Below are 25,248 nucleotides of genomic sequence, written 5' to 3'. Positions count from 1 at the left end.
ACAAAATGGGGAATTAATGTGTTATCGGGGACCGGAAAATGGCCATTGAGTTAGGGTCAACAGAAGAGAAGACCGGTGATGAAAAGGGGACAGAGAGGGAGTTTGGGATGAACGAAACGCGCCAGGATATATCTCAGCTTTCGTGAATCAACGCTCACAAATAAATAAATATCTACTCCGTCACACTGTCCTTGATTACACGCAGAGCACTCGTCTTGTGACCGGGATCAATAGCCGCAGCATTCTGCGCGCGACGACGAGCATCAGTCCAGAGCATAAACTCTCCATAGCTCTTAGGCATGACATTGATATCCTTCTCAACCAAGAATGTATAGTTGAACATGCCGGTTGACTTCTTGGTGCCGTGCTCGACATCTCGAACCTTGGTGTCAACGCGTACCTGAACCTTTGTGTACTTGCTGCTGTCACCTTCACGCTCCTCGGGCTCTGTGTAAGCTACTGTAGCACGGAGGTACAGTACACTTCCTACTGGGACGGGGTTCTCGAAGGTACTGGGGTCGAGTGCCAAGAAATTAGGTCTTGCGTGGGCAAAGGATGCTGCGCAACAGAAAGCGAGCTCGAAGGATTGCTTTAGGAGGAAACCACCGAAGATCATGAAGTTGTGTCTGTTGCGATCTTGGGGTTGCATGATCATGGCTGATTTGAGAACGGTGTCACTCATGAAGACTTGATTTTGGGGGCGGATGACTGGTTTCTCGGGATCTAGAAACTTGTAAGTTACTGTCATTGTTCATTGCTGGGTTTGAATTGATTGCGCACTCAGGTAGGACATCTCTTTTGTCCACATGGAGTGGATGAGATTACTCTCCTCGTCATCGGGTGCTTTCTCGAGCAGACTACGAGTTCTGAGAGCCTTCTTGTTTTTTGAGTTCTCTTCGCCTTTTTGATAAAGACGCTTCTCTTCTTCGGTTTCAATAATTAGTGGCGCCACAGAGGCAGGCCTGTTTAAAAAGAAAGATTAGCGATTTATGAACGTTCAACCATAAGACAGGTGCACGCACTTTTTGGTTACAGGATCTAAAGAGACCATGGTGAAGGCACAGGTGATCAGAACATCTTCAGGTCTAGGCTCCTGGCCTTCAGGGCGGACCTTGAGAACCTGACACGAAATCTCCATACTGGATCGGCCAGTAGCATAGGTGACCTGGCCACTGAGCTCGAGATCACCAATCTCCATCAGCGGGTTCTCAATTGTAATACGATCCACAGCAGCAGTGACGGTAGTGACTCCATCACCGGTGTGACGGTAGGCAATAACACCAGCCAATGCGTCAAGGTCCATCAGAAGCGACCCAAGTCTAAAGCAACATTAGCACCGACAGGAAACATCATAAAAGTCAGACAAAAAGCATACCGAATATGCCCAGAGGCATTGAGATACGTGTCCAACAGCCATTTATCTTGCGCCAATGGGAGAATCTGAGCGATGAAAATTAGTCACTTGAACTCGAAAATTCGAAATAAGTCGTAAGCATACAGCACTATATTGGCTATCGGACATCTTTTTCGGTGTCAGATCTGGCTTGACGATAGGCGCTGCCTCCTTGCCCTCCTGAGAATCGCGAGCAGCCTCACGGCTCTGAGTCAATGCATCAATCCAAGGGGTCTTGACACGCATTGGCATCCAAGTCGGTCGAAACGCGGCATTTGTCGGCGTTGAGTGAAATTCCCTTGTGCAGTTGGCAGATTGCTGTGCGATGGCAACAGCGCGTACCGGAAGCGCTGTAGGAGCGAGACATTTTGATCGCGCGAGAGCGCTTCTTCTTCCTGCAAGACTGAACATGGTTTATGATTATTTGAAGGAGAGTGTAATGAGTAGAAAATATGTATTAGTATCGGCGATGACGCTGTTGGCCCAGGTCGCGAGCCAGATCGGGTATAGCGCCCGGCTACCAGCCGGCAAAGAAACCGGGGAGATTCGGGATTCGTGACTGACAAAGTGCCGGCTCGGCGAGAGACGCCGAGTTCATGTATGGTAGATCGGTCGATCTAGGACGTTTGGCACTAAAGAGTTCATTCTATTAGTCACTCTGCAGCTATTCTAAAGAGCCTTCGGGGTCTCGAGCTGGTGGGGCATGGTGTTCTAAAGCTATCTCAAGCTTGGGCTTAACACTTTCTATCATTTATCTCAACGAGATTATTGAGGTTCATCTGATTATGGCGTTTGCACATTAGTAGTGCTCTAATATTTAACTCCAAGACTATTTGTTGACAGCGATCTTGCGCCCAGGTGAACTACCTAAGTAAGTCACTCGTAGCAGTTATTTCGTTCTATATCCAAATTTCAAGTTTACTCACAATGATTATTCAACCATACTGGAGGTTCTCCCCTCACATGATTGTTATTAGCATTGTTTATTATTTTCAAAGACTATTATAACGTCCATCATTGCATATTAAGTGAACCTCTAACATCTCTGTATATAGTCCACGTTCAACTTACCAAAGAAGCTTGAGGACCATCATGCGGGTCTACAAAACAGCAATCCTCAACACTATGTCCAAAAGCCAAATATAGTTCAATATCCGAGATCCAGATAATGGAGTTGATTCATCATTAAATGGCGACGAAGCCCTGTTGGTCTCTCTCGAGAGAGGCAGAAAGAAACAAGAAACATAGGCAGCCAGGCAGAGGGAGGTCTGTCACGAGTAGATATAACACAATTTATAACAAGTTCCTTCTTCTTCTCGGCCGACAGAATAATACTCGTGCGACCTTGTACATGCATAGGATTACTCGATACACGTTGTCCACATACTGACCTCACGCGATCTCGGGGCTCTGTGATTCCGGGAAGATTAGATCGGCGGTATGTATTATTTGTTCTAAGTATTGAGCCTGTACGAAGCCACAAGATTTAGCTAGGGCGCATATAGCAGTATGATAAATTCAAAATATCATTCTCACGAAATCTTCGCTTTCTCCATCGCTAATTTTCGAGAAACCGTAGCTTTGAGGTTCGTGTACATTTAAGCCCCACCACTACCACCGTGACGCTGCTTGAGCGGCGGCACATGCCAGTGTGCACCTGGGCGATAAGAAAACAGATGTAGAGAACATCAGGTAGCCCGAGTACCTCAAGATGTGAATATTTAAACATTTTCTGATCTTGATTTCAAAATTACATCGCAACCCCAGATACGTCAAATTATGGTTCTTTAACTGACTGGTTGAGTTTCGATTAAGCCTATGTTTCCAAGGTTCTCGCCCGAGAGGTGTGTCAAGATGAAGTCATTGATAAGATCAGCTTGAACTTGATCTATAAAAGAAGACACTGTAGAATACTTATTTCGAATTGAATTATTCAAATACACTGATTATATTCTGCACCAAGTTCAAGAATATTTTTTTGATTTCGAATTCAGAATGAGCGACCCAACCAACCCCCATATCAAAGAGCGCACTACTCCCCAGTGGGGGCTCTACCAACGCGAGAACTTCTGGAAGCCAAATGATGGCAAAACAGCACCATTTAATACAGGTAACCATACCTTAAGCCTTAGCCGATGCACTCAGAAATAATAAGTAACAAGTCCAGATCCCGCAAAACTCGAAGAACGAGCCAAAGAACGCCTCAGCGAAGGCGGCTGGTACGTTCCTGATCCATTTTGATACTACAATGGATGAATATTCCTAACAAAAATCAGGTACTACGCCTCCTCAAATGCAGGAATGTCCACAACCCACCTAGCAAACCGTCAAGCATTCTACCGACACCGTATAATCCCAAACCAACTAGTCGACACCAACACCCGAGACACAACAACAACAATCTTCAACCACAAGGTCTCGGCTCCAATCGGCTTCGCCCCAATAGGAATAAACAAGATCTATCACCCATCCGGCGAATCAGCAGTCGCAAAAGTAGCTGGCGAACTTAACCTGCCCTACTGTCTTAGCACAGCAGGAAGTACATCGATAGAAGATGTCGGAGCCGCAAACGGAGAAGGATCTCCCCGGTTCTATCAACTGTATATGCCCCATGATGACGAGTTGACGCTGTCACTTATTACACGTGCTTGGGAGTCAGGATTCGATGCATTGATTTTAACGACAGATACATGGCAACTTGGATGGAGACATGATGATGTTGCGCATTCGAATTATGCATTTTATCGTGGATTTGGAGCTGATCTCGGACTGTCGGATCCAGTCTTTCGGAAACGGTGTGCTGAGGATGGAATCGATCCGGACACTGATGTTGTGCGTGCTTCGAGTAAGTGGATTGATTCCGTTTGGCATGGACGGGCGTGGAGTTGGGAGAAGATTCCTTGGTTAATGAGGGAGTGGAAGAGGATTTCGGGTGGGAGGCCTTTCGCTATTAAGGGGATTCAGTCGGTGAAGGATGCGAAGAAGTGTGTTGAGATGGATGTGGATGGGATCGTGGTTAGTAACCATGCTGGGAGGCAGGTTGATGGGGCTGTTGCGAGTTTGGATGCGTTGGAGAAGATTGTTGAGGCTGTTGGAGAGAAGATTTATATTATGTTTGATTCTGGGGTTAGGGGTGCTAGTGATGTTGTTAAGGCTTTGGCTATTGGGGCGAAGTTCGTGTTTGTGGGTCGTTTGTGGATCTGGGGGTTGAGTATTATGGGGGAGGATGGGGTGAGACATGTTATGAAGTCTTTGTTGGCGGATTTGGATATCTTGATGGGCATTGCGGGGTTTAATAGTATTGAGGATTTTGAGAAGTCAATTCTTGGTAAGTTGTTATTTAGGATGGCGGCTTTCATTCTGGGTGTTGAACTGACGTTGATTCACAGAGTCGGGACCGAAGGCTTATAATTTGATTCCTGAGAAGAGAAAACTCTGATGAGAGAAGAGGTGAAGAGAAATGATTGTTTCATGGTGATGAATATGATGGGATTGTCCATCTTTATATTGTTTGTGTTTGGGTTCTATAGTACATTAAAGACAATTAAAGTCGCGGTTGAGACTGTTTTTCAGTGTCTCGACAGACGAGGAAAATAGGAAGCAGCTCTATGTACAAAAATGGTGCAAGAGCCTCCCAGATAAAGAACGAATGAGATGGTATGTGCGACTAGGGGATATCAGTGGGTAAAAACAAAATCCGTAAATATGAGCAAATAGGCCGGTAAAACATGTGCGCAAGACCCAGGATATAAACAGGATAACGCCGGGAGAATTTCGAGGCTGTTGACAGGGAAAGAGATGCAAGGAGATGCAAGGATAGAAGAGGAAGGCGAGTGGTTGAGTGATTATGAGACAATTCGGGAGGTCCAATGTGGGTGAAGTTAAAAGAAGCACACTTTTAGACTAGGAAAGCGGCAAAAATTGCAACGAAGGAGGGAATGACGGTAAAAGCAACGCGCGATCCTGAGTTTGTAGAGATTTCTGAGGTGGTAGCTGATGCTGCAGAGGCTGAAGTTGCTGTGCCACTCGCGGTGGACTCTGGACTCGCAGTGGTAGCAGTGGTAGCAGTGGTGGTCGGGGCCGTATAGGTTCCATTTCCAGGAACCGAGGTGCTGTTCCGTGAACCAAATCCGATTTGATCATTGTCGAAGTCAAAAACGGAGTAGACATTCTTCAAGAACACATCACCGACGAGCCAACCATCCACCCCAGAAGCTTGGTAGGCCACAAGGGTCGATACACAGTTGTCTCCGCTCTGGGAACCAATGTAATCCTCCGGAGAAATGGAATACTTAACATTCGAAAATTCGAATTCAATTGTAGCGGTAGAGTCGCACGGGATAATGTAATTATCGCCCGACTTGGAGGATCCAGGGACCATGGCGAACAGGGTAGCGGCATCATCTGGTGGGATCAAAATGTAGGTTGTGCCCGTGTCAATGGTAGCGGAGGTGCTTGAGAAGCCACAAGCTGTGCCATCCACGTAGGCGTCATCGAGTGGAATTGACCAAGTATCCGAGTTAATACTAGTGTAGGTGATATTACCATCGAATTTTGTTGTGTCAACACCACCGAAATTCACCTCCCCAGTCTTCGGGTCATCTACAGCACGCGATAGGCTGAATCCCACAATGTTCGACGAAAGGGAGCCCTCCTCTGCGACAGCATCCATGAAGGAGGGAATAGTCCATCCTGCAGTTCCTGAGCGACCCAAACCTAGAATTCCGTCGAGGGGGTAGCTCGCAAAGGCCGAGGATGCGGAGGTGGCCTGTCCAAATGTAAAAGTCACGTCTAGATCAGCAATGGACATGGTATCCTGACCCAGGTCTCCTTTGATGGTACCACTTCCATATCCGACCGTGATTGTGGAGCTGTTCGATATGTAGCTGGTTGAATTATCCGTATCGAACGTGTGGTGACTGGTGCAAACGCTATCCGTGCAAGATGAACCGAACACCCAGCTGCTTGGTGATCCAGTATCTAGGACCAGCCACATTTGTTCCTTCTGCGACCCAACTTCAACGACGGAGAAATACGAGTAATCATTGCCATTTTGATCAAGTGCTGCGCTGTTGGGCAGGGTCGGGGTGTTGGCCTCCACAATGCTGTAGGTATCATCGCGGCGGACCGGGAGTTTTCTAATGTCGAGCGTGAGTGGCTTGGCGTTTGAGATTTTATTTCCCGCATCCTCCGGTTGAAGCGTCCAGGGCATGAAACGTCTTCGCAGGCCCTCAATGGTTGAAGTACCGGTTGGTGATGAGTCCACCTTGATCTCCCATGGATAGAAAGCAAGCGCGCCTGTTGAAAGGCCTGTAACGACCAGGCATGATGAGAGACGCATGATCCGGCAAAGGGATCTAATAATAAGTGAATGAAGTCGTCATTTGTTGAAACCGATCAAGCAGGCCGTGGTGCGTTTAATTGTTGACCACAATCATGTATCTCGTAGATAATAAGTAACAATCTGGAATTTCTTCAAGATGCGGAGTGGTGGAGGCGTGATCGACGAATGCTCGGGAGGAACTGGTCAGGGGTCCAGGATGAAACACGATTTGACTATTGACGAGATAAAGTGCTGAAGAAAAGATAATAAGCAACTGAAAAACGAAAGAACAAGCGACAATTAAAGGAGATATAATGAAGGATGAGAAGAGTTCAAAAAAAGAAGGTTGAACAGGAGGTTGGAGGGAAGTTTGACCTGCGAGGGGGAAGTGGCGCACAGGTTCCACCCAAGAACTACGGGAACCACCAAGCACCAAAAAGCAGTCCAGTTAACTCCAGTGAGGAGAACTCTCTCCCCTGACAAGCCTGTCTATACCAGACTGGGTTTAGTTTTGGGGATTTACAGCTCCACCTGTTCCCTGTTTAGGGGGAGGATCGTCCTTATCAGTCGAAGCTAGAGTAACTAGACGGGCGCTAGTCCAAGCTTTCTGCTACGTGAAGCGGATACCGAGTCCGTAAGTAAGATTGCAATCCTTGGTAGCGTTTAAAAAAACAAGGAATCAATTGAACGCTTGATTTAGACTTGATTTGAGATTATTCTTCAGGGATCAATATAGTTAAGGGACAGGGTTATTACCTGGCAATACCCTGGACTATTATAATACAAGCATACATAGTAGGTAATTGAATGTATAATTTAAGTATGATGAAGTGCTTTCACTACCGTCGGACCTAGCCACCTCCACCTCCATACCAGGTTATTTAGTGCATGGACCAGCCTCAACTTCACTCAAACCAACCACACCCAGCACATACTTCAAGTTCTATACTTGGATCCAATACTGAGTCCGTTGTTGAAAATTCAAAATTGATTTATTTGGAGAAAAATCAATCCATTCCAACCAGATAAACAGCCTAACATCAGCTGATTCCACCCTCTTTCTCACTAGTTAGAACACAGGTCGGATCAAACCCCGGTCGCTGCTTAACGAGATTCACAAGCGGCAAAAATAGCTTGCGATGTGCCTTTGGTCCATCGCCATGGATAGGACTCAGATACGAGCGGATCTCATCCCAAGTCACCCATTCCCACCGATCGCACTTTTCAGGTTCCAGCAACTAAAAAGTATCTGTCAGACCTCGGATACGCCCAGAATCCAACAAAACAAAACATCCACTCACCTGGGGTTCTTGATTGTTGCCAGAAACATGACATCCCACGAAAACAGTAATATAATGTTTTCCATCATCAACCATGACATCATTCGTCGTCGTAAGAAAATGAGCGCCCGAAACCTTCAGACCGGTCTCTTCGAGGACCTCCCGCGCCGCGCATTCTTCAAAAGATTCGCCGAATTCAAGATGACCTCCAGGGAAAGCCCAGGTACCTACAAAAAAGCTTAGCCATCTTCATATGACACAAAGATCACACAGATCTGTGGAAACTTACCGGCACCGTGGCTATTCTTTCTCCTGCCAAGAACGACTTCACCCTTCTTATTAAAGACAAAAACACCAACACCGACCCTGGGATTCATATTGGAAGTTCGAGGATACGTGTTCTTCCTCTGTCCGAATGATTGAAAGAGGAATGAAATTATTTAAAGGGTGAGAAGGCTTTATATACGAAGGTCGATTACACCATGTGACTTCCCAAGGTTCTATGTTAGGGGGCTCTCGAACAACTATGTAAATCGTACATTGTACAGCACCAGGGCACTCATGCATTATGCTGGTCTGAAGCACCAATATCCTGGTAAACAAAACTAGGCCTTAGATGTAAGGCCTGTTGGTTAGCACTACTTACATATGGACTTGCATCTCAGTACCTCTCCAGGATTTGACCCATGCCGTCGTGGCTGCATTGTTACCCGGCCATGCACGTACATGAAATTGCCTTAAACCAACAACCTTGGGACACAGTGTTGTAAAAAGTTCCTCCAATTCCCTGCTATATATACGCCACATGAAACTATATTATGCGTGTTGCTTCACATTGCCGTTCTGAAGCTTAAATCGGAGTATATCCGAACCTTTTGTGTGCTCAATTGACTTCCGGGGTGTTTTAAGGTGCTTAGAGCTCCCAAAGTAAAAATATCCAAGCTTCTAGATCCATTGAATCTTTGAATGTAACCGAAGCGACCGTGGAAAACCTGATTTTTCGCCACTCTCCTGCAGGTGTTGAGATGCATGTTTTACATCTTTGCTTGGCCATTGAATCCACGTGAGTTTACCAATACCCTGGCTTCCCCCATGCGTGAAGATAGAAAATTATTTAATCTATTTATATTTACTTACAGGACTATTGATGATGAAACAGGGCACTGTGAAGGGTTTGGAGGTGAAATATTGTAAAGTGATCGCTTCACACATGGCCAATTCCATGAGCAACTAGTACCACGTATAGTCAACCTAGTCAGAGATCCTAGTATTCCTTACCCAGGCAGTCAATTCAAGTTGTATATGTCGATTTACAACCTTGCTATATTATAGCTCCCTTTCCTCTTACATCTACCTCTATTTCTACCTCTATTTCTACCTCTACCTCTATCTGCATCTCTTAAAGTTTCTCTCGATTTACAACCTTGCTATATTATAGCTACCTTTGCTCTTACCTCAAACTCTGTCTCTACCTCTATTTATACTTCTACCTCCCCGTGCTGCTCGGTGGGTTCGGTGCTTGCTGTGGGAGCTTTCCCAAGGGTAAGTGTACGTGGCTTGAGATAACCACAAGTTAGGCAGGCATATATACTAACATCGATATGTGTTTTTAGAACGGCTCGGGGTCGGTATCGGTGCCCTCGGCGTGGCTGGTCCTCTTGCTGCCACCGCCCTCGCGGATGCTGCTTTCGTTGCCAGCCGCCTTCGGAGATAGGGATGTGTTGTGTTTGTGTTGGTGGTTTTTGCATGTACTGAATCTCCTCTGTTTCTCCCACCTGCCCCGGGTATGACTGGATGGTGGATTCGCCCTCATCATCTTCTCATACAGGCTGTCCTCCCTGGATGGTGGATTGTTTTTGTCATCAAGCCCGCCTGCTGGAACCCGGCTGTGGATGGCGGGGGCTTGTCATTTTTATTTTTTAGTTTATTTTTGTTTTTGTTTAGTTTGATTCTGTTCTGGTGTCGGGGTGAACAAACCTCTACTATCTTCATCTCTTCAAATTTCTTTCTCTATTTCTATCTCTTTCTCTCACATCAACAGTGCCTTCACACCTGATGTCTCCTCTGTGGCTTCCCAACAAATAGAAGCCCTGGTTATCTTTTCACGTGGCAGCAAAGATCTTGGAGGGATCTACTTTAGTAAATGTCTGTTGTTCAACCTTAGGTGAACGATTCATCTGGTGCCTAACGATCGCGCTTTGGTCCATCCGCTCCCTGTGTAAAATGCATTACGGATGCTATCAAGCGCCCCTCCAAGTTCACTTCCACCGTTCAGCACATCCAGGATTGCAGAGAGATCCGAAAGATGAACAAGCCACCACGGTTCTTTGGAGATGGCTTTCTCCTTCCTTTCAATCTTCATCCCCGGATTTCCAAAGATAACCACAGCACCGTTCGTTGGCTACAACTTCTACGCAGGCCTGCATACTAAAACCACTTGCAAGTCGAAAACCAAGCTTAGCTCGCCCAAGACAGTTTGCCTGATGAACCTGTACGACTCGAGTATTCCCACTATGAACTGCCTGAACCTCGTCGCGTCGACTGACGTTAGGTGCTACCTGGAGTACCCGGTCGGTCCTCTCCGACACGCTGCAGCTAAGAAGCCGAAGGCCCGCTCAGGCTATGCCAAGTCTTACCAGAGCTGCCCCAGCTAGCCCAGTCGCCCCGGCCACAAACTTCGTGATGAAGGATAGAATATTGACCATGCTGTCTGTCCACGATCACCATCATCATACATCCCAACTCACAGATATCCGAATTTTTGCGAGGCGAAATTCTCTTATACCTCCAGGGCTTTATCAGCGCGACGAATAGTATATTCTGTCTACATAAATGTGCCATATCTCTTTACCATATTGTTGAAAGGAAGATGTTCCCAACTGGGTTCAGATTGACAATGCATAGCTTATTTGGACTTTTGTCCAATAAGAAATTAACTCCATTCATGATTTCAAACCATCTCCTCCATAAGAGAAGCGGCAGAATAATGTCCACTAATCATAGCAGCAACAATACCACGGAACAAACCACAAGCATCTCCAGAAACATAAGCAGGGGTATCCAACAACTTCAAATGACCAGATACTTTAGGGTACCATCCAACTCCCTCCAAGGTAGGACCGATCAACTTAGCATTCTCATCCGTGCCAAGATCGGGGAACTTCTTAGCAAGACGCGACAATCCTTTGGTCATGGCGAGACGCAGCTCACGACCGTAGATCTTGTCAAACTGCCCAGTGACACACTCATCTTCTTGTAGAAGACCAGTCATAGGAAGTTCAAAGTGAGAATCAGGCTTCATCATAGCCTTGATAGCAGGTAAGGTTAAGTCCTTGGCTGTGTTTTCGTCAAGGATCAATGTGTTGAATCCAGAATTCGACCGACCGGTTGGGGGACAGTCCGAACGTCCAGAAACAGTGTACAGACCCTTTGTCTCAGTCAGAACTGTTTCTCCCTGTCGACAAACACAGAAAGTACGCCACTCCATGCCCTTTTCGGTCTCCTGGAAACGAAGCTTAGGATCAAGCTGCTTCATATCACGGAAGAAAGCCCGATCACTGGATTGTTCAATGCGGAAGCCAACTTCCAGGCGACGGAAGTTGGCGTGCTCTGTGAGGTTCATTAGGCCGTTGCCTAGCGGTCCGAAGCGACCTGTTGTAATGATGATTCGACGAGCGCAAAGTTCAGATAAAGCGCGGCTGTTGTTTTTGCCAAGATCGGCCACCTTCAATGTGAATTCGTCTGCTTTAGAATCGTATTGGACGTCCTGAACGAGACACTCATTGAAAATCTGGCCTCGAATACGGCCAACCATGTCATCGATCAAATTCATCCGTGCCTCCAAAGAAAGATAATCGGATGGATATGCCTTCAAGACGAAGTCCAAGTCTTTCAAGCCATCAGGACCTTTGTACGAGTAATCCTTTGGGCTTTCAGGGAATGGTGGTGTATCGAGGCCCGCAGCACCGAGCCTGTTACAGGTCCATGTATAGGCTTCTTTCAAGGCCTTTTGATCTTCAAGTGTCCACAACTCAGTTGCAGAGGGAAAGAAAGAGAATTTTCCGTCGGAGAATAGTCCAGCACCGCCGTGACCGCTCGTGGCGTCTGTGGCATCGTATCGGTCTCGCTTGGAGGCGGGCTTTCCTGAATCGAGAATGGCAAAGTCAAGACCCGACTCCTCGAGTTTAGCGGCAGCGGCAAGGCCAGCAGGGCCCATGCCGACGATGATGACATCAAAGATATGCTTCATGGTGAGATTGAGAGAGAAAATTCTTTATAGTTGTGATCCTACATTGGCAGGACGACACGCATTTTATATCAATTTTCCTGGATTGACGACTCGTTCCAATTGACCAGATCTCATAACCTACATGATGCACTTAATCTGATTGACCAGACGCCAAGAGATGTGGATACCTGACTTACTCTCCTGACGTCGCGAAAAAAGGGTTTAGTTGCGTACACCATGCACATACCATCACGGTTGTTCGCATGCCGCAGAATGTAGATCGATGTAAATTTTCAACACCTTTACATTTTGGCATGATGATCTCATGTATGATGAATCTTGCATAATATGTTTCTCAAATACTCAGTTAGTTGGAGAATAAACAATATGCCGCATCTAGATGCTACTATATGTCGGTAGTAGTAACTTGAACTAGGTCGCCCGGCCGAGCATCGCGCCTCACAAATCGAAACGGACAAAACTCAAACCTACAGTGAACCTTGGAAGCTGAGTAGACTTGCCAGCTAGGCAATGTAACCATCAGAAGACTCGCAATAAGACACCAATTACAGAGCCTCGTAGGCGGAATGTCTCTCCATATCCACACTTGCCATTTGCAACTTAGACTTCCCGTGTCAGCCTTGGAAGGCGGGCAACGGAGCGAAGCGAAGAAAGTCTATAGCGGTGGATCCACGTCACCCCATCTGTACCGTGTGACAATGATCATTTCCCAATTTAGATGATATATAAATTTAGTCAGTGGGTACATCGCGTAGGAGAAGTTAATGATTGAGTGGTAAGGACTCAAATGACGAACGTATATCACATTGATCTTTAGCTAGGCAAGGGATACAATCCAGAGGAATGGTTAGAAGGGAACAGAAGCATTGAATAATTCATGTACGCATCTGAAACCTCATACTGACTGCGTGTCTAAGTGCCTCTATTGGCCAATGCTTGTGGGGTATGACAAAGAAAATCCAGAACAATGGCCAAGGGGGAATCCTTTTCCCTTGGCGAGTTGGCAAATGATCGGATTTTCCCTACTACTACCTAATCGTAGGCTGCCTGAGTGGTTTACGTTTGGTTGCGACTACGCCAAACTTGCATATTTCGTGACACATTGTTTTACAATACATAAGGAGCTTAAAATTCCTCATAGCCGCAGAGTACGCGTAGACGCGTGGCATGAGGAATGGAAGAGACATCTCGTGCCGAACCCTTCGGTAGTATGCCCTGCCAAATTCATTTTGTTGACTAGTAATTCATGTAATTAAAACTACATGAAAATCTACAAGGTATGCACATACTAACAGTGGGATCCATGAATAGGTCCACGGGTAAAATCACATGCATGTATGTGCTGATTTTTGAAGTAAAATCTATATACAAAACTGAAGGAAGTGAAATTTTAGCCGAAGGGTTCATACTCTATGCTTATTTTATCTACTTATAATAAGATTTTAACACCATGAAGTTGACACTCGAATTTCAAATGGCGCCACAATTACTACATTTACGAGATATAGTAAGCACTAAGGGGATCCAGGGGCTGGGATAGGCGAGGGTTCACCAAAGGGGAAAAAAGCAAACCCAATGTAACTCTATCCCCCGCACAATAAAGAAGATCTTCTACTTTCCCCAAGTAGAATATATCCTAGTAAAACCGGGGAAAACGCGTGCATTTTTCCTCCATGCATGTAGGGATGGAACTAATACATTATAAGTGGACCTCGGCATACTGCAGTGCTGATGTGATTTTCCCCCAAATCACTACCATCTCACAGTATTTGTTATGACGACGCGGAGCAAACTCGGCATCGACTAGTTTAATTGAGGTTAAAATTCGTGTTTCTTCATACCTCATTCATCTTAGCTTCTCACTTTGTTTTTCTATCGTAGGGGAGCCGCGATCTAGAATGATCTACTGATCTACAGTCGTCGGCTAAGGGGATCTACGGACTCGGACCGTCCGCCCCACTACCTAAATGACCCTAGCGGAGGAGTCGCAACTTACTGTGCTTGCAAGGCTAGACATGCATGCCTGGTCTGAAAAAAATGGAAGTAAAATAAAAGCATTCTTCATGAGGGAAAATTTAGCGGAATGTCTATTTTCCCAATTTTAGTTTAATTTTGAACACTAATTGCTGGGAAACTGTCCCTATGGACCTCTTCCCTCCTTCTCTTCAACATTAACCTCTCATTTTGAATGCATCTACTTGTCGCTACTTCCACTGCCCACTCTGTGGCACACTTTCAATCATAACTTTCCTTCAAGTCAATTATTCCCTCCCCGCTCTTTTTACCTTTGGATACCTTCTCCAACCCCAACCATGTCGATATCAAATCCCATAGCGGATAAAAAGATCATGCCCGTAGCGGAACAACCCGAACCGGTCGTTGAAAAAGAGATCATCGCTGTCTCACCTGCAGAAGGCGACCCAGCAGCGTCATATAGTAGATTTGCCTACTCGCAACGCCTCATTATATTCTTCGTTGCAAGCATTACAGGTCTCCTAAGTCCACTTAGCTCATCTGTTTATGTTCCTGCGATACCTGAAATATCAAAGGACCTCAATGTCTCCGTTTCAGCAATCAACTACACTATCACGTCGTATCTACTATTTCAGGCGGTCACTCCAATTATATGGGCCTCTATCGGAGATAGTCTAGGCCGGCGACGATTATATTTGATGATCTTGTCAATTTACGTGGGATCATGTATTGGTCTCAAATTGAGCAATAATTACACGGCTGTGCTTATTTTACGAGCGCTACAATCGACTGGCTCTGCATCAACCAGCGCCCTCGGCGCAGGGATGATCAGTGATCTTATTCATGTCAGCAAACGGGGTGGCTTCATGGGTACATACAGTGCCCTTGCAGGCTTTGGGACAGCATTCGGTCCAGTTATAGGTGGTATTATGGCTCAGTATACCGGGTGGCACAATATCTTCCTTTTTCTACTTGCATTGTCAGCTACCATGCTACTTATTATTTTGCTCTTCATCCCCGAAACCCATCGATCCCATGTAGAAGACGGCAGCGTTCTTCTTCCACGTTATCTCCGACCACCCCTTCCTTTCCTTGAACCATCCGGCATGCGAAAGGACCACCCTTTGCAGAAGCCGAAGTTCAAAATTGATATTATCGGGCCATTCCTTATCATGAAGGAACTTGATGTTATGTGCTGTATCTTGTACCCTGGCATTTGCTATACTGTTTGGCAAATGAGCATTGTCGCTGCATCTACCATTTACGCTCGTGACTATGGACTCAGCGAGCTTCATATTGGTCTCACTTATATTGCAAATGGTATTGGATCCTTATGCGGTTCCTTGCTGGTTGGAAAGATGCTTGATATCGACTACCAGAAGCAACTTCGGAGAGAGTCCGAGGGGGTCAAGGCACCCCCAAAAGAAGTGAGAAAGATTGAGCATGCTCGCATTCGTGCAGTTCGAATTCCTATCATTATTTTTATTGCTACTACCATTGCATTTGGATGGACCGTTCGATACCATGTCCACATCGCAGCACCAATTACTTTATCATTCTTCGTCGGTGGATTCGATACTTGCATTCTTGCTGCATTCTGTAAGTTTTTCTTGAACTGCCTCACTTTGCATATTCCCTTGGTTATATCTGTATCCTGGTATAAGCAGTGACGAACTGCTCAACCGATGCTGCGCTGCGTACGGCTTCTAAAACTCTGTATTACTCTCCAAGTTAGGGGCTGGGACTAATTATTCTTTTTATTTTAGCAACTCTCGTCGTGGATCTGTTTGAAAAGAAATCCTTCGGTGCAACGGCGAGTATGAACCTGGCGCGTTGTCTCCTCGCTACAGCCGGGACATCGGCCATTGAGCCTATGATCCAAGCAGTTGGTACCGGATGGGCGTTCACTATCCTTGGTCTTATCTGCTTAGTGACCTCTCCGTTAGTATTAGCTGAATACCGATTCGGCACTGAATGGCGCGATAAGAGGAAAGCAAAACTCCAAGCAAGACAAGAACGATCATGAGCTTACTTCGAATATTCGATTTTATATAAATAAGGATCATGACGTTCTATCAAACTTATATTACTGGTACTGGTAATCCTGCAAATCGGTCCATTTCTTACTCTGAAGTCTACTAGTATCTACAAACTGAAAAGAAAGAAAAAATACATAGCTTCAAGTTCTTCTCTCTTGTCATTTTATGTGGTATGTTACCCACCGGCTGTGTTATGACACTGCCTAGTTACTATTACCCGAGAAGGAAAGGATGATGTAAAACATAAAGCACAAAACCTTGAGGGTACTTCTTTGATTATATAGATACTACCAATATTATGTGTAGTAAATTAATGAGGAAGAGAGGCATTTATTTTGTGCAACCCCAATATAGTAAATCGTTATAAATTTCGTTCAACACCCACGGGTGTTCGAGTTTCGAGATAAATGGCATCATCGTTCGAGCTTCGGTTGGTAGGCAAGCCCTGCTGAATATCAGAGCGTAATGCTTCAGTATCATCATCCTGATTTTGACTTTGGTCTAGGTCAGTAGACCCCAATATATTATGCTTATTCTTGCGACGGCCACTGAAGTTGGAGTCATAGTATCCTGTGAACAATGTCTTTTCCCGCCCAAAGAAATGTGTGAAAATAGGACGCATAGGAGGGATGCAGCCGCAGATTATAATGACGAAGAGTTCGGAGCCAGACCAGACATAAAGGTTATATGTTTGCCCTGTCAAGGGGAGATGTTAGTGTTTGAGCCCCCAAGACACAAGAGCAGAGCAGCTTACAGGTTAGGTCGGAGCGATCCGTAAGACCGGCAAGGAATTGGATTTTGACAAGGCCACAGGCTGCGGCTCTGTGAGATTGGTTTAGTCTCTGATCTTTGAGAAGGAGGCAATGCGAGCTGAGGAGATACTTACACTGGACCAAGGCCAAGGAGAGTACATGTGGCAATGCGTTGCTTGAGGGTGAGAGACGTTCGCCAGATGATGGGGATGGGGAGTGCGGCCAGGATTAAGTCGGCCATTACATTCCAGGCTATAAATATATTATAAGTCGATGATCAGAAGTTTATACATTTGAACAGCACCAGACCCACCTGAGATAAATATAGCAAAATCTGCCTGTACACTTGTGTCCCAGCAGTTTTGTGCTACCGAGGGATCCCACAGTGCGCGGGGAGGATTACACTGTACGAAGCCAAAGAGGCAGTCCAGCCCGCAGAAGAGCGATGTAGAACCGATGAGAACCCAGCATGTCCATTTTATCCAGTGGTCGTTCGGGCCTAAAATACGTATGATTTGCAAGGCGACCGAGCTCTTGCCAACTGCAAACCCAGCAATTCCCCAGGTTTGGGTGATCCAGTTATACTTTACAGCCTGCAGTTGTTGCGCCGTTGAGAGATAGTACAGATGACGACAGCCTCCAATAGAAGCAAGATAGGTGACGAAAGCGGCTAGTGTGAGGAATAAGGCCTAAATGATATGAGTAAATGGGAAACCTCGATGACTCGGCGGGTATTGTTTATCAAACATACCAGCGCAAAGACCATAACGTAGTCATCAGCGCCAAAATTGCGAATCAGTCTCCTGCCATAGAGACGAAGAAGGACTGCAATAGTGGCAAATGCAGACTCAGTCCAGTATATAGCCACCAGAGCCGGGCCACGGTTTTGGTCACCACCGGGTGGTGCAGCAGCACTCATATTGAATGATACCAATTCCCTAACCGGGGGGCTGGGTATAGGATAAGGAGCAGTTTACAAGCGGCATGCGTGGGAAACCTTACGCCATGTAAACAAGGATGTGTGAAAAAAGCTCCAGGAATAGTGGGGAGTTCAAATGATCGGTGTTCAGCGAGAAGATGAGATACCTATATTTGCCGGTTGTGCAGAACGGCAGACATCCATTGATGTCAGTGGCCCCGCTGTATTGGGTCCTATATCTGGGGCTAACTGAGAAAAGTGTCTGAGGTGGCTAGGGTGACCTCCAGGGCTTCATGGAACAAATTTAATTGGTAGCACCGTGACTACGGCAGAAGGATTTTATCCACCTTTCTGCACTTCGCTTCGTTGTGATATCATTGCAACATGATCGCTCAGCCATTCATAGATCACCAGACTTCGCACGGGCACTAAGTCTGAGTTTCACACAAATATATCCGAAATTAGCACCATGCAGGCACGGGATATTGACCTTGCCAGCTTCCCATGGCTGGTTAGTAGCCACTGGAGCCAGGGCGTGTATTTGGGGGCGGTCATGGGGCTGCTATGCTCGCATTCAGACTTCATAAGCGATTCGTAAGCGAAGCTCGCACTTTCTTCCGCATAAACATTTCAATCCCGTGCGGCTTATGACGAATTTCTTCTTATCAAGAAATAATTGCCAACCTAGGTTAAAATGAAAGTGCTGACTATGGACGTGCGGCCCGCCTCGTCACTCCACTTGCGCGCTGGGGGTGGGGGCCAAACCGGGCTTCGAATAAGTGAGGCCTAGCGTACTCCGTGGGTTGCGCCATGAGGGGTTACCCATACCCAGGTGTATGGCATGCTATGGAAACTTCCTTGTGCATATCCTGTAAAGTTTGGAGCTTGAAAATCTCCAAATGCTACTCACCTGGGCAGTGTGATTTCATATCACTCGCACCGGCAATGATATTAGCCGCTTCTTTGTTTTCGATATGTGTGGGGGCATTGCTTGCACTTACATATCCCACGCGATCAGATACGATCGCGGTGGTACATATTCAATTTAAACCTCAGAATACTCTCATCCAGTCTCTATTCTATTCTCATTTGCCCCTGCACATCTTAATTGAACTATTCACTATCAAACATTTGAACCAAAGAAATGGAAGCCCTCATTGAAGAAGTCCGAAGACTGGCCAAGTCTGGCGATGAGAAGACACGGAAAAATATATTGGATGAATTGAGTGCCCTCAGCACCTCAATCGAGTCTCCCGATGACACGGTCCAGCGCTTTACATTTTATGTATCAAAACATCGTTGGAATAACCCCGACATATGCTGATGATTTGAACAGAACATGCAGCTTGCTGCCATTCGCACTGCTATCGACCTAAAGCTGTTCGAGCTGCTATCTGAAAATAAAATACCCCTCACTGTAGCCCAGATCAGTGAGAAGACTGGTGCAAATCCAGTGTTCCTCGGTATGATTGATTCTCAATAACACAGAACTAGGATGTGTCTTTTTTTAACAGATTAGGCCGCATTCTTCGTTATCTGGCTTCATACCACGCAGTCCAGGAAGTGGACAAGGACTTGTTCACTTCATCAAATATCTCAAAAACATTTTCCCAGCCCGGATTTCAGGCTGGTGTTGGTCATCTGTTAGTTTATTCTGTATCTGCTGCTTGAATAACACTAACGAATCTACAGCTTCGACAATGCCGGCCCGTCTATCCAAGAATTCCCCACCTTCATGAAAGAGAACGACTATCCCGATGTACAAGACAACGTCAAAACAGCCTTTCAAAAGTCTATGAAAACAGACTTACCTGCATTCTTGTGGCTCCAACAGCACCCCAAAAATCGGGATTTCTTCAATTTGCACATGAACGCTAACCGGGAAGGTATGCCCATCTTTCTGGAGGTGTACCCCGTTCTCAAAAGAGCCACCGGCTTGAGCCCCGAGCGCACCTTGTTTGTAGACATTGGAGGCGGAATAGGCCAACAGGCAATTGCCTTTAGGGAAAGATATCCCCAGCTTGAAGGTCGAGTGATTGTCCAGGATCTTCCTCAAACAACAGAACACGCGATACAACACCCTGGTGTGGGGGCTATTGCATACGACTTCTTTACCCCACAGCCTATCAAAGGTATGACACTATTTTTGGAATTCGCCACATGGCTGTTAACTTGAACATCTCGCAGGAGCCAAATTCTACTATCTGCGGAATATCTTCCATGACTGGCCTGACCACAAATGTCGGGAGATTTTGAAGAATATTGTCGATGCTATGGCACCAGACTCCTATATCCTCATTGACGACATGGTTCTCCCGAACGTTGGTGTACACTGGCAACAAGCACAATTAGACATGTTGATGATGGCTGCTCTAGGTGCTCGAGAGCGAACTCATGAGCAGTGGGACCAACTCGTCAAGAGTGCGGGGCTGAAGGTTAACGGCGTGCACACTTACACTGCGAGCCTGAAGGACAGTATTATCGAAGTTGGCGCAGCCTTATCTACTACAAACTAGGAGTCTATAGAAATACATGTAACAAATGAGGCAAAGCCACCTGAGAAGCACGCTGAGATCCAACATTCGAACTATAATCTACCACAAAAACGAATACCACTAGTTCAGCTGCCCAATTGGATGGCAGCGATTCTGAAAAGTCCCGAACACTCTTACCAAACTTGTCACCCCCAATTAAACATTGATAAGATACACTTGCCCTTAAAAGAGCCTGCAGAACAGGTAATCAAAGGATTCAGCTATTCCTTGGCGTGATTTCTAAGGTCTGACATTGCTTTCAACGCGGGTGGTTCAAAAAGTTTGGCCCCAAGAGTGCCAAACTTGACGACTATGATAGACCCACCCAGGCATAGGTAAGGCAAATATAGTCCTCGGCTATAGGCCAGAGCCCCACTCTAACAGCGCGCTGCTGAACAGAAGCACCTTCAAGTCCACTTTTCGGCCCCCATATATTTAGCAGGAAGCGCAATCTCCACTCGTAGATTAAATTTAGAGTTATTTGCCACTGGATAGAACAGGATTGCTGCACGTACTTGATTTGAACCAGTGTGGGACTAGCCAATTGATTACGGCGTACATAGGCGTAAAAACTAGTGTCCCTGGCGGATTCCCACTTGCATCATGGCATCATGTATGTGCGCATACGTACCCTGATTTGACATATTCCGTTCTAGCCATGCATGTGAGCACTTGAGGCGTCTACAATTTTCCAACAGGTCTTGCGTTGGTTTGTTGCAGGAATGTCTCCTCCTCATCAGCCCCTCTTTCCGAAGTTTTAGCCCCAGATGAAGTGCTAGTAGCCTCATCCATTAAAGTTTGTCCCCCAAATATGACATCGGTTGGCATGTGGTGGTAAGCGCCCAGCTCACATTTGACTGGAGCATGAATTGCCGGAAAGAAAAAACCTCAGTTTGACTCGGCAATGGGGTACTTACCGTGAGGGTACATGGATATGTACAAACTTGAGCATGACGGTGTCTATCAGTGGTATATAAGATGGATCGAATATTCGTGAAGATATCACGACACTAGCCATTATCCTGCAAATCCTGTTTTCCGAGTCTTTTGATAAAGACTCTCCCTCCACAGCGCACGGTCATCTTCAAGTATCGTCCAAGCTCTTGAATCCTTCAATTTAATAATCCACCCAAAATGTCGACACTCACTCAACGCCAAACCACCAAAACAAACCTTAAACTAGGAGGGGGAAAGCCTCAAGATGCTAGCACATTCCCTAATGAGATGCCCATCCAAGGCGTTGCCAAACTAGCCCCATCATCATGGGTTCCTTATGTCCAATTGATGCGACTTGACCGCCCAGGCTTCCTTGGTTTCTTCATGCCAACCCTCACAGGCCTTACTGCTGGGGCTGGTTTATCCAAGCCCTTGACATCCCCCACCACTCTACTGAAAGAGTTCGCATTCTGGTGGCTAGTCACCAACCTCATCCGTGGCACATCTTGCACCTGGAACGACAATGTAGACCAAGACTTTGACCGTCAGGTTCCACGGACCCGCACTCGGCCCATCGCGCGAGGTGCCGTCTCAACTACCCAAGCGCATATCTTCACCCTTGTCCAGTTAGCTATTACCTGCTGGAGCCTCTCACATCTACCCCCACAATGCTTTCCTTGGACCATTACCCTGATAGTCACCCACACTATTTACCCACTCTGTAAACGCTTCATGGATTTCACTCCTGTCTTTCTGGGTCTGCCGTTCTCAGCTTCTATGATGCTTCCCGCTGTCGGTCTCGGCCTGGATCCATTTTCTCTGCCTGCAGGATTACTATTTGGAGCGGAGTTCACGTGGACTGTGATTTATGAGACTATCTACGCTCATCAGGATGTCCAACATGATGTACAGGCCGGGGTTAAGTCTATGGCTGTTAGGTTCAAGGACTCTACAAAGACTTTGGCCTCGTGCTTGAGTGTTGTCATGGTTGGATTCCTGGTTGCTATCGGAGTTGTTTGTGAGATGTCGGCGCCTTATTTTCTAGTGAGCTGTGTTGGAACAGCAATTTCGTTGGCTATTATTATCTCCTCTGTCGATTTGACGAAGCCTGAGAGTTGTCTGTATTGGTTCCGGACAGGTTTCTACATTGTGGGCGGAAGTAAGGTGGGTGGATTCGCTGCCGATTATTTGGTTTCTCTTTTAGCTTAAGAGTATCAAAAGAAGACAGTTGGATCGCTTTGATTGTGGATGGTGCTTAGTGCTCATCTATTTATCTATAGAATTGACTTCAGTCATTAGAAGAGTTTATTATATTCAAATCTCAAATACATCATTCAATTTGGAAAGTCCTCAAATTCTCGTTCTCAAGATACTACATGCGCTATGGAATAAAACATAGCCCTCCCAATAAGGTTTAATGTATAGCGGAGATAAGGCCCCACTCTCAAGCACTAACCAGTTTGGACTTTGGCTCCATGGGGCGGTTCATCCCCAGTATTGAATTCATTTGAATCAAGATAGTCCCCGCAGCTAATCTACGGCCCAAAAATCGAAGTCGACTACCGACTCGTTTCTGAAACAATCCCGAAAAAACCCTATAAATCGGAAGATTTCATCGCTGAATTTATATCGCCCCAATTACTGAGCAATGAGAAGTTGCTCACGCAGCATCTGCTGGGTCAGGGTTATTTCAAGTTTGTCTCGGGTGATGAGATCGTGGTCAAGTGGCAGCAGATTTCCGGTCATGGAAGATACATAGAGGGCTCTCACTCTTTGAAGAAGCAGGTGGATAGGACGAGTGATGGAAAGTCTTATATGGAGCAGAGGTATACCAAAATCAACGAGTGTTGGAAACTTTCGCAGTTGAGGCCCTCGCTTTTGTATGAGTTTGGGTATTTGAGGATGTTGTTGCTCAAAAGGAATAGGGGACATCATAGGAATTTATTGAATAGAGACCATGTTTTAGTTTTAGAGCCACGAGTATGTATAAATATATATTCTGTGATGATGAAAATGTTGATTTAGACTATCTATAGCTTACGCAATGCATTGTTTTAGCCAAGTAAGCGTTAGAGATCCAGTCGAACGGCTGGGGTAATGGTTGACCGGCATTGCCCAAATCCAAACTTAGCCCCGGTTGCCTTGTTGATACACCATCCTTCCATAATAATCTCATCGCCATCTTCGAACCACACGAAGCCGTCATTATTCAAAGCTGATAGGCCAGTATGCGGAAGTGAGCGCTCGACCAGGCATGCCAGACCAGTCTTTTCTCCCTTTTGATTGGTACGCTAGAGTTATCAATGCATATCAGCGAGCTCTTAATCGAGTATAGGGGCTCTAACATACGGCACTGGAAATGGTCCCTGTTCCGAAGATATCACCCGTGGTCAGGCCTTCGCCTGCACTTGCAAGGTGGGTAAGCTGTTGATACGGAGTCCAATAAAGCTCATTGAGGTTGGTGTCCGTAAGCTCATATGACTTCCCATTTCCTATTCTTGTTAGCCCATATCTTCGCTCGCGAATAGTGTTATCTCACGAATCACACCGGCGGAGAGATTGATGTCAAAAGTCGCATCTTGGACATCCCCTTTCCATGTTAAATGGGGCAATGGAGCATGATCCTGTTGAACCATAACCGAGCTCTTTACAGAGTCAAGAGCATCCATAGTAACGATCCATGGAGATATAGAGGTCCCGAAGCCCTTGCTGTGGAATGGACCAAGAGGAGCCATTTCAAATCCTTGAATATCGCGCGCCGACCAATCATTGAGAATCACGAATCCAAAAATATGTTCTTTGGCATCCTTGATATTGAGGATCTTGCCAGGCTTCAGGGACTTGGAGATGAAAACTCCCATCTCGAGTTCCATATCCAGTTTTTTGGTCGGCATGAATGAGTATTCTCCGGTCTCGGCCTTGAAAACACCATGGGGGCGGGTCAAAGTACTTTCCACAGTCAAGCTGGATGTGCGACCATTATAAACGCTCGGAATGACACGCCAATTGGGGGACTCGGAAAGACTGAAAATTGCAGAGCACTATGGCGACTGTTAGTTGCCCTTGTCGGGCATAGTCGTGGAGGGAATTGATTGACGCACATTTTGAGCATGCTCTAGCGAACAATAGAAATCCGAGAAATTGGCGGTTTGCATGGGATAGTGGTTTCGAATAAGATCCAGCGGAATGAAGTATCGATTGGCCTTGGATTTATCTTCTCGGAGCTGTAACAGGCCATCGCGTAGGTGTTGACGTGCTTCTCGACGAATCTCTATGTGAAGGGACGCAAAATCATTTAAATAAGGCTACACTTGCCTAGTCAGTAAAGCTGTAACCGGAAAATCGAAAACAAAAGGCAAAGAAAATAAACATATCGAAATATGTGGGGGTTAAAAACAACGAATTACAAGTACCTTGGAGAAAATTGACGCTTTGCCAAATCCTTGAATGGAGTCAAAAAACCCATCGCTTTCCAATGCGCAAAGATCAATCGCCTCGTGGTCAAGTGCGGTTGCACATCTTGGGGCGGGGTTATCGGCTGTCGAAATAACCCCAAAGGGGATGTTGTCGAGAGAAAACGGACTTGAGTTCGAACCAGACATTGTTGCGACGAAGTTGAATTCTCGACTGTAATTGAGGATTGTCGTGAATATCTGTTCAAATGTTGGTGATGCCTGCCCACTTTCCTCCTATGCGCATTTATCTGTTGGTAAGTTCGGCAAAAGGGCCAATCGGGAAGGTTCGATTACGCTGTCAATTTGGTTCCACCTCCACATATCCGATTCCCTTTCCCCAGGAAATGTGGATAGGATCTACCATGTGGGTAAGAAAATTTTTGGGGTAGTGGGA

At 46.0% G+C, this 25,248-nt stretch overlaps 13 protein-coding genes across 13 annotated transcripts; 6 read left to right on the top strand and 7 right to left on the bottom strand.

Moving 5' to 3' along the window:
• Positions 1 to 172: 172 nt before the first annotated feature.
• On the bottom strand, positions 173 to 1,804 carry N7478_006903 (putative acyl-CoA thioester hydrolase; the record flags this gene model as incomplete). The annotated part of the gene is made up of 5 exons (XM_056923117.1): positions 173 to 723; positions 781 to 962; positions 1,023 to 1,319; positions 1,376 to 1,440; positions 1,499 to 1,804. 5 exons carry the CDS (start codon positions 1,802 to 1,804, stop codon positions 173 to 175), a joined length of 1,401 nt encoding a protein of 466 aa, XP_056781154.1.
• Positions 1,805 to 3,388: 1,584 nt separating this feature from the next.
• On the top strand, positions 3,389 to 4,832 carry N7478_006902 (uncharacterized protein; the record flags this gene model as incomplete). Its single annotated transcript, XM_056923116.1, has 4 exons — positions 3,389 to 3,503; positions 3,561 to 3,612; positions 3,670 to 4,721; positions 4,783 to 4,832. The coding sequence occupies 4 exons, from the start codon at positions 3,389 to 3,391 to the stop codon at positions 4,830 to 4,832; spliced, it is 1,269 nt and encodes a 422-aa protein (XP_056781153.1).
• A 459-nt stretch (positions 4,833 to 5,291) lies between these two features.
• On the bottom strand, positions 5,292 to 6,734 carry N7478_006901 (pepsin-like aspartic protease; the record flags this gene model as incomplete). The annotated part of the gene is made up of 1 exon (XM_056923115.1): positions 5,292 to 6,734. One exon carries the CDS (start codon positions 6,732 to 6,734, stop codon positions 5,292 to 5,294), a length of 1,443 nt encoding a protein of 480 aa, XP_056781152.1.
• A 1,022-nt stretch (positions 6,735 to 7,756) lies between these two features.
• Positions 7,757 to 8,373, bottom strand: N7478_006900 (nucleotide triphosphate diphosphatase NUDT15; the record flags this gene model as incomplete). The annotated part of the gene is made up of 3 exons (XM_056923114.1): positions 7,757 to 7,954; positions 8,018 to 8,223; positions 8,286 to 8,373. The coding sequence occupies 3 exons, from the start codon at positions 8,371 to 8,373 to the stop codon at positions 7,757 to 7,759; spliced, it is 492 nt and encodes a 163-aa protein (XP_056781151.1).
• A 773-nt stretch (positions 8,374 to 9,146) lies between these two features.
• N7478_006899 (uncharacterized protein) lies at positions 9,147 to 9,710 on the top strand (the record flags this gene model as incomplete). Its single annotated transcript, XM_056923113.1, has 3 exons — positions 9,147 to 9,229; positions 9,435 to 9,538; positions 9,610 to 9,710. 3 exons carry the CDS (start codon positions 9,147 to 9,149, stop codon positions 9,708 to 9,710), a joined length of 288 nt encoding a protein of 95 aa, XP_056781150.1.
• A 619-nt stretch (positions 9,711 to 10,329) lies between these two features.
• N7478_006898 (uncharacterized protein) lies at positions 10,330 to 10,650 on the top strand (the record flags this gene model as incomplete). Its single annotated transcript, XM_056923112.1, has 1 exon — positions 10,330 to 10,650. One exon carries the CDS (start codon positions 10,330 to 10,332, stop codon positions 10,648 to 10,650), a length of 321 nt encoding a protein of 106 aa, XP_056781149.1.
• Positions 10,651 to 10,946: 296 nt separating this feature from the next.
• Positions 10,947 to 12,245, bottom strand: N7478_006897 (uncharacterized protein; the record flags this gene model as incomplete). The annotated part of the gene is made up of 1 exon (XM_056923111.1): positions 10,947 to 12,245. The coding sequence occupies one exon, from the start codon at positions 12,243 to 12,245 to the stop codon at positions 10,947 to 10,949; it is 1,299 nt and encodes a 432-aa protein (XP_056781148.1).
• Positions 12,246 to 14,593: 2,348 nt separating this feature from the next.
• Positions 14,594 to 16,245, top strand: N7478_006896 (uncharacterized protein; the record flags this gene model as incomplete). Its single annotated transcript, XM_056923110.1, has 2 exons — positions 14,594 to 15,818; positions 15,986 to 16,245. The coding sequence occupies 2 exons, from the start codon at positions 14,594 to 14,596 to the stop codon at positions 16,243 to 16,245; spliced, it is 1,485 nt and encodes a 494-aa protein (XP_056781147.1).
• A 374-nt stretch (positions 16,246 to 16,619) lies between these two features.
• N7478_006895 (uncharacterized protein) lies at positions 16,620 to 17,929 on the bottom strand (the record flags this gene model as incomplete). The annotated part of the gene is made up of 5 exons (XM_056923109.1): positions 16,620 to 16,954; positions 17,013 to 17,080; positions 17,145 to 17,262; positions 17,324 to 17,699; positions 17,762 to 17,929. 5 exons carry the CDS (start codon positions 17,927 to 17,929, stop codon positions 16,620 to 16,622), a joined length of 1,065 nt encoding a protein of 354 aa, XP_056781146.1.
• Positions 17,930 to 19,073: 1,144 nt separating this feature from the next.
• N7478_006894 (O-methyltransferase B) lies at positions 19,074 to 20,445 on the top strand (the record flags this gene model as incomplete). The annotated part of the gene is made up of 5 exons (XM_056923108.1): positions 19,074 to 19,214; positions 19,266 to 19,392; positions 19,449 to 19,572; positions 19,622 to 20,061; positions 20,117 to 20,445. The coding sequence occupies 5 exons, from the start codon at positions 19,074 to 19,076 to the stop codon at positions 20,443 to 20,445; spliced, it is 1,161 nt and encodes a 386-aa protein (XP_056781145.1).
• A 699-nt stretch (positions 20,446 to 21,144) lies between these two features.
• Positions 21,145 to 21,393, bottom strand: N7478_006893 (uncharacterized protein; the record flags this gene model as incomplete). The annotated part of the gene is made up of 2 exons (XM_056923107.1): positions 21,145 to 21,320; positions 21,381 to 21,393. The coding sequence occupies 2 exons, from the start codon at positions 21,391 to 21,393 to the stop codon at positions 21,145 to 21,147; spliced, it is 189 nt and encodes a 62-aa protein (XP_056781144.1).
• Positions 21,394 to 21,597: 204 nt separating this feature from the next.
• On the top strand, positions 21,598 to 22,608 carry N7478_006892 (4-hydroxybenzoate octaprenyltransferase; the record flags this gene model as incomplete). The annotated part of the gene is made up of 1 exon (XM_056923106.1): positions 21,598 to 22,608. One exon carries the CDS (start codon positions 21,598 to 21,600, stop codon positions 22,606 to 22,608), a length of 1,011 nt encoding a protein of 336 aa, XP_056781143.1.
• An 860-nt stretch (positions 22,609 to 23,468) lies between these two features.
• Positions 23,469 to 25,001, bottom strand: N7478_006891 (uncharacterized protein; the record flags this gene model as incomplete). The annotated part of the gene is made up of 5 exons (XM_056923105.1): positions 23,469 to 23,690; positions 23,749 to 23,891; positions 23,939 to 24,440; positions 24,501 to 24,704; positions 24,813 to 25,001. The coding sequence occupies 5 exons, from the start codon at positions 24,999 to 25,001 to the stop codon at positions 23,469 to 23,471; spliced, it is 1,260 nt and encodes a 419-aa protein (XP_056781142.1).
• Positions 25,002 to 25,248: the final 247 nt, after the last annotated feature.

The sequence above is a fragment of the Penicillium angulare genome (assembly GCF_028827245.1).
Source record: "Penicillium angulare strain IBT 27051 chromosome Unknown utg000004l_segment0_segment0, whole genome shotgun sequence".
Classification (NCBI taxonomy): Eukaryota; Fungi; Ascomycota; class Eurotiomycetes; order Eurotiales; family Aspergillaceae; genus Penicillium; species Penicillium angulare.
The sequence above is the reverse complement of the archived record's forward strand: the minus strand, read 5'-3'. Positions and strand labels throughout refer to the sequence as shown.